At 34.1% G+C, this 12,673-nt stretch overlaps 1 protein-coding gene across 4 annotated transcripts in view; it reads right to left on the bottom strand.

The window, feature by feature from the left end:
• LOC144958114 (uncharacterized) overlaps positions 1 to 12,673 on the bottom strand; it is a 37,742-nt gene that overhangs the window by 23,428 nt on the left and 1,641 nt on the right. For all 4 annotated transcript variants that reach the window (XM_078889776.1, XM_078889779.1, XM_078889777.1 and 1 more), the window contains exons 2-8: positions 10,410 to 10,493; positions 8,617 to 8,679; positions 6,101 to 6,304; positions 4,519 to 4,634; positions 3,425 to 3,604; positions 2,211 to 2,297; positions 1,223 to 1,295 (exon numbers count right to left, since the gene is read on the bottom strand). In XM_078889776.1, coding sequence (XP_078745902.1) covers positions 1,223 to 1,295; positions 2,211 to 2,297; positions 3,425 to 3,604; positions 4,519 to 4,634; positions 6,101 to 6,304; positions 8,617 to 8,679; positions 10,410 to 10,418 — 732 coding nt within the window. In that variant the 5' untranslated portion in view covers positions 10,419 to 10,493. The remainder of the gene's footprint in view (positions 1 to 1,222; positions 1,296 to 2,210; positions 2,298 to 3,424; positions 3,605 to 4,518; positions 4,635 to 6,100; positions 6,305 to 8,616; positions 8,680 to 10,409; positions 10,494 to 12,673) is intronic.

Raw genomic sequence — 12,673 nt, 5'->3', positions numbered from 1 at the left:
AATAGATGTTTTAAAAGCCAAATCTGACCAAAATTCTGAAATTTTGCCCCTCCACATTCACATTTTTGAGAGAAAATTTTAGAGGAACAGTGATTGAAATATTTGCTTTTTTACTCAGAAATGGATGAATGACCATAGTGAACAATGAATGGCCATACTGACAACACTACATCTATTCTTAAGCATTTAAAAGTGATCATTCCTGTAAATAAGGATGGAAATCATGTATTTCTCACTAATACAGATTTTTTTTTCTCTCTTGAATTTCGGATTTTTTTTCATAAAATATGCAGATTTTTCCCACCTGGCTGTGACACAAGCAAAGGCACCAGGACCAAAATTTATTTTAAAAAATCTAGTAAGTCAGATCTAGGCTAAAAAGTGAAACGATCCACAGATATGATCATTACAACTTACTTACTTACTTACTTATCCGAACCAGCGACCACCTGAGCTCTAGCCCTTCAGTCTTGTGTCATGATGTAGAAGTTAGATGTCTTTTGTAGTTGTTCCAGGTGACTATAAAGTGTGTTACTGATGCTTGGATTTGGTGGGAGGAATGTGCATCTCAGGTCTTGAAGAGGTTGACATTCAAGCAAGTGGTGTGTTACTGTTTCATTGGGGTGTTGACATAGGGGACAGGAAGGGGATGTGTCTTTTGTAATTTTGCTTAAATGGTTGTTGAGCGGCATGTGTTGTGTTCTTAGTTGAAAGATGATGCTTTGCTGGTGTCTTCTGAGCTTATTTAGGCAATCAGTCAATCATTACAACAAACCTTTTCTCAATGTCTGCGGAAAGAACCCTGTAATATAACCAAGCAGGCTCTCGAATGGAACCCACAGGGCAAGAGGAAATGGGGCTCGTCCAAAACAGATTTGGAGGAGGAGTCTTCACCAAGATTTGTGCGTCTCCAATCTTATCTGGAGTGGGGCAAACAAGGTCTGTGCCAAGGACAGAAGAAGATGAAAGAGTGCTGTTGAGGCCCTATGCTTCGCCAGGAGCCAAGAGGCACAAGTCAAAAGTCAAGTCATTCTCAATGTCAATATTCACCGCCATTAAAATGTGATAGTAATTACATATAAAAAAAACGACAGTGAGAAGATTGTGTTGAGAAGACTGGGCAAAAATATAAAATAATGATGTTTTTTTTTTCTCCCTCATTTTCTTGAAATTGAGTATTATGTGGCAGGTCTGTTTTTGTAAAAGCTGCCTTGAAACCTACCTCAATCATTGATTCTGATTTAATATCAAAAGTTTCCTGTCTTGGCGGATTTATTTTCAATTTTCTGAACAATCTGGAATTAGAAAAAGTACAGTAAATAATTACGCCAGACACATTTTTTAAAAATGGATTAATAAATGAATAAATAAAACAAAATATTTGGTGTTCTCAATTAAAATCAAACAATCGGAGTATTATCCACTTTTCTCAGCAATGACACATTTTGTTTTGGCTGTTTCTGAAATTTTCTAAATTCTTATGGTGTTTGCAGCACTTTTAGGTCATTTCTGCATCAGATCAACAAAAACAATAAATCAAAATAGTGTACATCTAAGATTACAAAAATACGAAGGGAAAATATGACAAAAAGGAGTTGCAATCTCACTTTTAGAACATTTCAACATCGGCAAACAATAAGATCAATCAAAATATTTTTCATATTTGTTTACTTTCCTCCATGGGTTTTCCCAATAAGACAAGACAAGAATATTACTCCTGTCTATCTGGTTTTATATGAAGTATTACCATTTGACTTTTTAAATTTTCTGACTAAAAAAAGGTTTTGAATTGGAACAATTCAGTCTTTAGTATTTTGTGCAGCTATGTGGTCTTGTAATATGACACTTGCCTTCGGATCGGAAGGTCCTGGGTTAAGCCCTGATCTGGGCAACACACAATTGAGTCCATGGAAAAGGCTCTTTACTCAAATTTAATTTTCTCAAGGTGCTCATGTGTAAATTGAGTAACTCGCCACTGACAGCGTTGCGTATGTCCCCCCCCCCCCCCAAAAAAAAATTGCAATATGCCTAACAGGCATCGTGTCTCATATTACATGTTAAGTGTTGCTGTTGGCTAAGGACCCCTTGTAAAGTGCTTTGAGCATGTTTAGGGGACATTGTGCTATATCACTTTTTTAAATTTTTGTTTGTTATTCTCTATAGAAACTGTTATATTTTAATTTTTGTACATTACTGTAAACATGACTCACCGAACAACGTAAATCTTCTCCGGCCATATCCTCTTGTTCTGACTCAGAGTTTCTGGACTCTCACCAGTCTTCCCTGCAAGCTTGGTCCTGTCAATGGTGAGAAACCAAATGATTAGTGTCCTATCCAAAGGGAAGTATGCAATTGTTAATACTATTATTATTATCATCATCAGTATCATTATTACCATCATAATTATTATCATTATTATTATAACGGAAAACATATTCCAGTTTCCCTCGACAACGGACAAAAACATCAGAATTTCACAAGGAAAATATCTGTGTCAACAGATGCAGCATGGTTTTCTCTATTTTTTTTTTAAACATGTATTGTTGCTTTAAAATGCATTAGAATATATTATGTAGATGGAACATAATATGTATTTATGAGCACAAAGTTGAACAATAAGTGGGGTTTTTTTTCTTCCAGTTTTTAAGGGTTTTACCATGCTTGCAACATTTAAAGGTCATTTCAGCATCAGAAAAAGGTAGCTGATGCTGAATGAGACAAAAGATTAGGATCCACTAAACAAGTACCTTTGAAAAAGTAAGATAACGGGACAAGTTCAACAGGGAGTAGAAGTAAATCCGTTTATTCTTGTGACAAGTCTGACACCACTTAAAAGGTGTCCCACACCAAATACACCATGGGATCTCAACAAAAAAACAAAAAACCTTCAAAAAGAAAGAAAAATACTTTCATCTCTTTGTTATCGGCTAATAAAAGGGTTTGAGCCCTAAATATTTTATGTAGGGTGTTTAGTTCCTTCCTGAAGCTGTTATATTTGGTTTGGTTTTGTTTTTATTTATTTTTTTTTTGGGGGGGGGGGGGGGGGAAGCTCTACGCTTTTTACTGTCCACGGCTTCTAGCAGCTTAGTATTCACAGTTACAGTGCGGCTATGTGGTCTAGTGGTATAACACTCATTTTCGGATCGGAAGGTCCTGGGTTCGAGCCTCACGCTCGGCGCATAGTTGAGTCCTTGGAAAAGGATCTTTGCTCACATTCTCTCACTGTACTCAGGTGTAAAATGAGTACCTGGCCGTTAACAGCGTTGTCTTTGTCCGAAAAATTGTAATATCGCCTAACAGGTGTCATGTCCTGTCCTACATGTTAAATGTTGCTGTTGACCAGGGACCCCTTTGTAAAGTGCTTTGAGCAAATTTAGTGGATATTGCGCTACATAAAGTTCAATCTTTTTTTTTTTTTAGTTACCTGTACAACTGAAGTGCAGATAATGGAGTGTGACCCTGAAAGAAGAGGGAAATAAACTCTTTCTTGGTGTCCTCAGACACATCAATGCAGCGAGCTGGCAGAGTGGTGTTCTTGGGATGGTTGTGGGTCCAATATATTGTGATCACAGTTGGCCTCTCCGGCAAGTGGACATCTGGACAACTAAATGTTTCATTGAATTAGAGTTTATAAATGATAATGCTATGTGAGGATCCGGGAAAAATATCCTAAATATTAAATTTCATTTAAAAAAAAAAAAATTCTACAAAATGACAGCAGTTGGCAGCTCTGTTATCTAAATATCTAAGCATTTCAGAATTTCATTAAATAAAACTGTCTACAAATTTTAAAAATTTTAAACTCAATTTTCTTCCATCTCGTTCATTCCTACACGATATCACGTCAACATATCTGGTCACATTATTGATTATGCAAAGTACTTATTGACAAAGAAAATAATTTATTTTTTTTGCGGAGATTTTAACAAGTGCCTAAAGTTGCCACTGGGCAAGACTGGGCCCCAGAGAAATTATTTTCATTATTGTTGTTGTTATTATTATTATTATCATCATTATTACTGTTTGTAATACTGTTATTATTATGATTATTATTATTACAACTATTATCATTGCTATTATTATTATTATTATTATTATTATTATTATTATTATTATTATCATCATCACTAGTATTATCATTATTACTACATGTGGAGAATCTGCAATATTTGCGAGGAAATAAAGGCAGACCTGCCAAATTGAAAACGTCAAATTTAGTAATCTTTTTTGTCAATTTTCAGTAATTTGACAAGGAAATTAGTAATTTCTGAAATGGTATACGAACAACCATAAATTGACATTGATGATCACTTCAACATTACATCGTCATGCTTATGTGCTGTAGAAATGCTTTATTATTGTTATCATAACTATCATCATCATCATCATCATCATTATTATTATTATTATTATCATTATTATTATTATTATTATTAATATCAGTATTATCATTATTATTGTTATTATTATTATTAATATTATTATTATTATTATTATCATTAAAAAAAAAAAAGTTACTTGTATCCGTCAATGACCCGCCTGACAGCAATGCAAATTTCTGACGTACAGCCTGTTTTGATAGTGGCAACCTTACCGGCTCCCCGACTGTGACCGTGTGCACAACAGAAGTCTTTCTGGTAGTGATAGTGATAGACAAATAAATATATAGAAATAAATATCAAGAAATTCAGTTAAAATAATAAAAAAAAGAATCAATTTTTTAAATCGCTGTCTTTTAAAAATTATTTTCTAAATGTTAACATCCCCCTCAAATGGGTACTATGTCAGGATGCTGAAATATTTGACTTTAGGTCTTGATTATGACACTTTGGCGAGGTGGAATTTTTGTCTGTTGACGACCTGAGGAAATAATCGGAAGCTGGAAAATTCTAAAAAAGCAAAATTTTCCAGCTAAAGATGGAAAAAGGGCATCCCTAATTAAAAGTTAATTGCCTTTCATATTCTACCGTAGAACAGAACATATTTTTAATTATCAAAATTGAAAATCGTTTTAAAAAGGCCATGATGCCATAGCTAATATTTTTTTTATGTCATAATTTAAGGTGGTTAGCAGGGCATGAGTGTCGTTTCACAGCACAAAATCTGTCCTGCCACTCAAAATATCCTGAAATACTAAGGACATGGACCCAATGGCTCAGAAGGACTACTATTTTTACTACTTGGTCAATTTGGACATTTTACATTTTTAACTCATTCCACCAAATTTTCTGAATATTTTACTTTTTATTTCATATATAAAATCCATAAGAGGCTTGAAATAAAAGAGTGGTGATTCACCCTGTCAAAAGTATTGAACAACTGTATAATATAAATAACTCCAATAACAGTATCAATACTGGTGTTCCTTAGATAAAGAATGCAAAGTAATGTTAAATTTCCAGCATTGCTTAACCCAAGCGGAAGTACAGCGACACCTATTCTCCCATCTGTGCAGATTTTAGTGACGTAGTATTGTTTTGTTTCATTTTTTAGACTGAAAAAGTGTTTTGATGGTTTTGATTTTAAGGGTTTTACAGCGCTTGCATCAAATTTAGCTCAAAACAGCGCCAGTAAAAAGGAAGAAAATTGGATAATGAAAAGATTCTAGATGTACAATAAAAAAGGACAAGGAAAAAAGTAAGACAAAGGGGAGTGGTTCAAATAGGGAACAGATGTAGATTCCAAGAGCACACGAGCAGTGTACTTAGTTTGAGATCACCTAAATGTCTCACCCATACACCAGCACAAGATCCCACTAAGAGGAATACACTCAAATGCTTACATTATACATTCAAAATAACAAACATAATAATATAAGAGAGAGATGATTTACAAGGAAAAAAAATAATCTCCCAAAACAATAACTATGCATTTTTGACTGTTTCCCTCCCAGTCAAGCACTAAGGCCATGGCCAGGGCAAAACCAAGTAATTTCATTCCAAGACAAAGATAGAAAGCAAATTGGAAAACAGATATAGGGGGATAGAAGACACAGAAAGTGCCACCCTGCCCACTATGGGAGGCCAGGAACCCCACCCAGAAAAAGTGTTTTACAGTTCACAGCACATAGCAGCTTCATATTCACTTTGACTTGATTTACCCTATAGATGTTTCTCCTTCCATTCGGGGGATAACTCCTATTACTCCTAAACAAACAAAGGGTCTTGTTTTCTATCAGCTTCTTCCATTCAAATATTTCCTCTGCAGTCAGGGCAGGCAGTCTGAGTATGGCGTTGAATCCATCTGTGTCATTGGTGCTCTTGTAATTGCACACTTTGTATTCATATCCTTCGGGTAGAATGTCCTGGAATAAAAAAATTAAAAAATTAAACAAGGGAAATAATTTTGATGTAAGATAAAAGATAAACCATGAGATATATTGTATTGTATCGTATCGTTTAAGAGCTAATAGGTTCTAAAAACCTTTAAATGCTCTGTGTAACTTTTATGCAGAGAGGTACAATTTATCAATTATATAATTAGTATTCAATGTCAATTAATTGATAATATAGAGAATTAAATATCTAGTACATAAATAAGGGTCATATTCAATATTCGTAGTATACATTCATTTGGCATGTCTGACTTGTGCATTCGAGAGTTTCAAATAATTGTTATACAAAAGACAATAATATCCAATGCCATGTTACATTATTCATCAAAATCAAATATAATGTTAGTAAGATCTTTATCAATGGCATTCTTAAAATTATTAATTGAATTAGAATTTTTTGTCTCAAACTTTAGATTTTCCAAATTGTCACAGTCCTTTGAATAAAATTATTTTTCCTTATAGACGAATTACATCTTTCAACAAATATCTTAAACTTATCTCCCCTTGTGTTTGTAACATGCGAATAATTTAAAAAATCATTATAATCTATATTGTAAAAACCATAGATGAGATGAATATAAAACATAACTTTAATTTTGCCAAGGCATGAGATGGCATTTTGTCCTGCAATTTTATTTAAGTGTTTTCTCATACATTTGTTGATAAATGTTTGTGCTTTGTGGCTTGTTTTAACAAATGCTATCACTAAGCAAGCTACCAGGGATACCAATTCAGGAGGCAAAAATTTACTGAACTTTTAGGCAAGCACATAGACCAGCCCCTGCCTGAGTGCTGAACTTCAGTTAAAAGGCAAAAGGCATAATGTACTCACTTTTATTCAGTTTAGCAGATAATTGGAAAATATACAGAGAGTTTATAACATGCTGAATTTCATAAATATATATGGAAAATTGGCAAGCTTGAGCTATAGGGGGTAGCGTGGCTCAGCAGTACGGTCTTTGCTTCGTACCCGAAAGGTACTGAGTTTGATCACCCCACGGCACTGAACGAACAAACATTTCGCTGAAAATCCAAAAGTCATTAACTCTCCATCCTCGACGACTGACCCCTGACTGACCTCATTGTGTTACCTGTACAGGCACTTCTGACATACCATTTGTTTCACCGATATGCCAATTTTATTGGTGTCTTTAATCACGCACACTTTAAGATTATGTTATATTAAAGAATTGTTTTAGGTGTGAACAAAATGAGATAAAATCAAATTCTATTATGATACCAAACTCATAACAATCATTTGCGTCGTTAATCGTTAAACCATAGATAAGTTTAGACATAAAAATTCTAAGAAGACCATAAAAAGTTAGGTTTTGTTAAGTGAAGTATCTAAATATTGTCACCGTAGACCAAAAATGTTTTTGGCTGAAAAGAAAGACAAGAGAATGCAGATTATAGTGCAAGAAATTTCTTGATCAGTTAAGTCACCAAAGCCAAGTTACATGCTTTCAAAGTTGAATAACATCCATTTTTCACGAACCTACCAGTGCAAGTAGGCTAGTATAGCGGAGTGTAGTGTTATCTCATATCAATAGTAAATGATCATTGAGTCCAAAATAGTTTGTTAAGAGAGTTGCTTTTTAATACTCTTTCTTAACACAGTGCAAAGTATAGTGGCATGACTGACTTAATAATGCTTTTGACCAGCAATGTCATCCGTTATTGTAGTTTCGGCTGTAGTGAAAATTCAATGTTTATTTGATTATAAACAAACAATGTTACTGATGAACGGTTTCTATAGTCTATCGCATAATCCACCCATGCATAATAAAGATTAAAAATAATCTTTTGCTTCTTTTTAAAAATCATCCCTCGTGTTAGTGTCAGTCATTATCATGCAATTCTTGTCTTTGAGAAGCGTTTTACATTTGACATTCTTTCCATATATTACTTTAGCACCCGAAAGATTCGAGTTTCTTTTCGATTTACATAGACAAATAATAGTCACTAAGTCCATGAGTCAGAGTTTATCCTTGTCTGAACATCAGACCTCCTGTATATCAGTCAGATGTGGCACAATTACATCACAGAGTTTGAACATTTTCTACAAAACAGTCTATTACTATTACAAAGCACTTTTTGGCACATCTTAATCTAAGGCTCAGCTGCTATATAACTGCTATTGAACTTACATAGGATCAATACCAATTCCTTTTGTTTGGAAGGTGAGTGCTCTACCACTGAGCTATCAGAAGCCTGTATCCCCTGAGATATGCCATACCCTTTTAAATCTAACAACAAATGTATAAATGAGAACCACCAACCTGGAGGTGAGGATAACATTCCCAGGATGCATTCTCACAAAGACAGGGCACTTCTTCCTGTATCTGCTTTCCAAGAATACAAATGTTATGCAATGGTGAATTTCGAAAAAGCCATATCCACTATTATATATATTATATTTGAATGATCCCGCCCATTTTCTTTCTTTTTTTCTCAGAGACAAAAAAAGGTATTTGTGAATATATGTCTAAAGTCCTAGTTGGTATAATTAAATAAGTAAAAATACAAAAAAAACTGCAATAAAATATTTTTTGAAATATGTCTTTTACCTTAGTTTTAATTTTAATTTTTTATTTTTGTGCGGCTATGTGGTCTTGTGGTATGACACTCGCTTTCGGATCAGAAGAAGGTCCTGGGTTCGAGCCTCACTAGGCGCATAGTTGAGTCCATGGAAAAGAATCTTCACTCACATTCTCTCACCGTACTCAGGTGTAAAACGAGTACCTAACCGTTAACAGCGTTGTCTCTGTCCGAAAAAAAAATTGTAATATCGCCTAAGAGGCGTCATGTCACGTCCTAGATGTTAAGTGTTGCTGTTGGTCAAGGACCCCTTGTAAAGCACTTTGAGCACATTTAGTGGATATTGTACTATATAAAATCTCAATTTTAAGGATCAATTTTTAATTTCATCATATTTTCATAACTGCAGTTATATACACCAACCCGATCTCTTTGCTTGTCATCCAATAGATAATTGCTGGCTAATCTAGGAAAGAGCTCTTACATGTCACGTGGAGGTGTTGCTCTGTCTCTAGAAATGTCCCAACCCTCAGGAACAAACTTGGAAAAGAATTACAGCATTGTAAAAATATTTTTAAAGCATCTTAAAACTTTCCAAATTGAATTGTTGATGCCCCTGTAAAGCGCTCCGAGCACTTTCTCATGATGTGGTAGAGCGCTCAACTAATAGAATTTATTATTATTATTATTATTATTATTATTATTATTATTATTATTATTATCACTACCAGACTTGTATTTTATGGTTTAAATGTTGCTCATCAACATCAACAAAAAACGCATACACAAAAAAAAGGAAAAACAAAACAGAAAACAAATACTTAAAATATTTTTTTCTCTATCATTAACAAAAGTGTAACTTAACATGTAACTTCTTTTATAACAGACTATTAATAATTCCACTTGTTTTATAAATGGGAGTATAAAAATATTTTTTACACAGTGAGCTTTTATAATAAGACAAAGATCAGCTAAATGTACCCAAGGCACTTTAATGGGATCACAAGCTAACACCAATCCTTAACTTGTTGCACAAGTCATGATTTCTGTAAGGAGCTGTTTTATATATATATATATATATAAAAATTATAAAAACAACAACCATCAAATGATTGTGCTCAACTTTTTGATAAAAGGAGCTATTTATAAAACATTTCAAGTATAATTATGATTATTTAACTACTACAACATTGTTTCAAGTGTTAGCTCTCATCAGGACTTCCTGATGAGAGCTAACGCTTGAAACAATGCTGTAGACGTTAAATAATCATAATTATACTTGAAATGTTTTACATATATATATATATATAAATATTGAAGAGAGACAAAGCTGTTACTACTGCTAATTTTACACCTGAATACAGAGAGAGAGAATGTGAGTTAAAAGCCTCTTCAAGAGACTCCAACTTTGCACCGCCCACAGTTGAACTTGAACCAAAAGCCGATTGTCAAATCAAAAGACCACAAAGCCACGCATTACGTATATATTATATCACTTACAAAAGAATTCAACAGGATGTAACAATGATCTCACCTTATTCATTTCAAACTTTTACAACAACTTTGCTTTTCCCCATTTGCTTTTAACGGTCAATTAACAATCCTTTGATACCTGACCCTGTGGATTCAATGCAAGGGATTAACTCAATGTCTGAGGCGTGTTCCATAAGTGAGGTAAAGAGCGACAAAAGCAAGCTTAGCTGGCACTTCTTGTTGCACAAACGTTCATTAGACGGTTGACTGGCTAGTGATTGCTTGTACATACAACACAAGGCACCAGCTAAGCTAGCTTTTTGTCTCTCTTTGTCATACCTAAGATGTATGCATATTCTCTATTGATATGGGTAAGTAAATCAGGTGAGATAAGTGCGCAAATCACAATAAAAGTATGGACAAAATTTATTTTTAGGTTTTATGCCAGACATTGTTCTTTAAAATTTTTTTTTTTCAATTTCATCCTGAAGTGATGCTCCACCAGGATATGAATGATAATTAACCGCTTTTAAATGTAAAAACACATCTGTCACTTGTAATAATGAATTAATTGACATAAATGCCTATTATATGGATGCAATGAATTTTTCACATTTATGTTCACAGTTCTAATGCTGCAGAAATTGGGAATGGGAATACTCATGATAACAAACTGGCATAAAAATTGAAGTTATTTCTACTACTTGAAAGTTATCATTTAAGAATTTTACAAGTTTCGAGAGAAAATTTAATAAAAGGCAAAGTTTGTTTTTATTGTTAGTGCATTAATCTAATGGTCAGTGATTTGACTTAATTTTAATGTTCAATGGATCAAATTAATCATGACACATATCTCTCATGACTTTTTTTTATTTAAAAAAAGTGAGGAAAGAAATTAATCGCTGCCCAGTTTCCTGAATGATTAGATTATGATGGGAAAATGGTAAATTGGTAAATAGTATAATAATTAAATATAATAATTGAGCTTTTATATAGCGCAATATCCACTAAATGTGCTCAAAGCGCTTTACAATGGGTCCCTGGTCAACAGCAACATTTAACATGTAGGACGGGACATGATGCCTGTTAGGCGATATTACAATTTTTCGGACAAAGACAACGCTGTTAACGGCCAGGTACTCAGTTTACACCTGAGTACGGTGAGGGAATGTGAGTAAAGAGCCTTTTCAAAGGACTCAACTATGCGCCGAGCGCGAGGCTCGAACCCAGGCCAGGACCTTCCGATCCGAAAGCGAGTGTCATACCACTAGACCACATAGCCGCATATTAAATAGTGATAGTAAATACATTTCAAATTAATTCTAGGTCAAACTGACATTAAATGGGACAGGAACCACAAGGACCGTGTCAGTTCATCAACTACACATGTGTACTTTTAACTGCCACGGAGTACATTTAGTCTTATGAAGTGATGTATTGCCACAGAGTGATGCTATTAATATTAATATTAATTAATACTGTCTTTTACTCTTCTTTCTCTCTCTCTCTCTCACTGTCATTTTCTCTTTTTTTCTCTCTCAGTCATTTTCTCTTTTCCCTCTCTGCCATTTTTTTCCTCTGTGTGTGTATTTCTCTGTCATTTCCTCCTTTCTCTCTCTCTCTCTCTCTCTCTCTCTCTCTCTCTCTCTCTCTCTCTCATATTTCCTCTTTTTGTCACGGACCTTGCTAGTCGGTAGATCGTCAACTATTTACTATTAACTGCCACGGAGTGATCTTGTTGCACAAATGTTTTATGTTAACTCTTTAAGATTCAACCCAACAAAAACCGACAACGGAATAATATTCATGGGCGGGGTAGCCAAAACTGGCCTCAGTAAGTAAAATCCAATCGTTGTGAAGGAAATGACAGGCCCTGTCACTGTCGCAGGATGTTTAGACCTTTGATTTCTATAGATTTGCCGACAGACAATAAAATATGTTGTAGAAATTGCGATTTAAATCCTATTTTATTTGCGAGTGAAAATCATTGACATTGCACTTTGTTTGGTAAAAATCGAGGGAAAATTACGTCTTTGGTGATGAAAAATGACTTTGATAACATTTTTTGTAAATTTAAAAAATATTATGAATAATTTATAACTCCCTTATTTGTGGGGCGATTTTATCATTCGTGGTATCAATTTCATTGTAATAAAGAGATAGGAACTTCAGTTATTTATTCTGATCCGAAATTATTACTTTGTAATTTTAGCACTAAGAAAAGTAGTTGGTAAATAAATTTGGTACACCTCTTTGATCGACCGCCAACGTCATTCGTGTAGAATTGTGAGTCACACGCTATCTATCCAGATGGCCGAAACGACG

The sequence above is a fragment of the Berghia stephanieae genome, chromosome 12 (genome assembly GCF_034508935.2).
Source record: "Berghia stephanieae isolate SIO BIC M18660-M18661 chromosome 12, UCSD_Bste_1.3, whole genome shotgun sequence".
Classification (NCBI taxonomy): domain Eukaryota; kingdom Metazoa; phylum Mollusca; class Gastropoda; order Nudibranchia; family Aeolidiidae; genus Berghia; species Berghia stephanieae.
The sequence above is the reverse complement of the archived record's forward strand: the minus strand, read 5'-3'. Positions and strand labels throughout refer to the sequence as shown.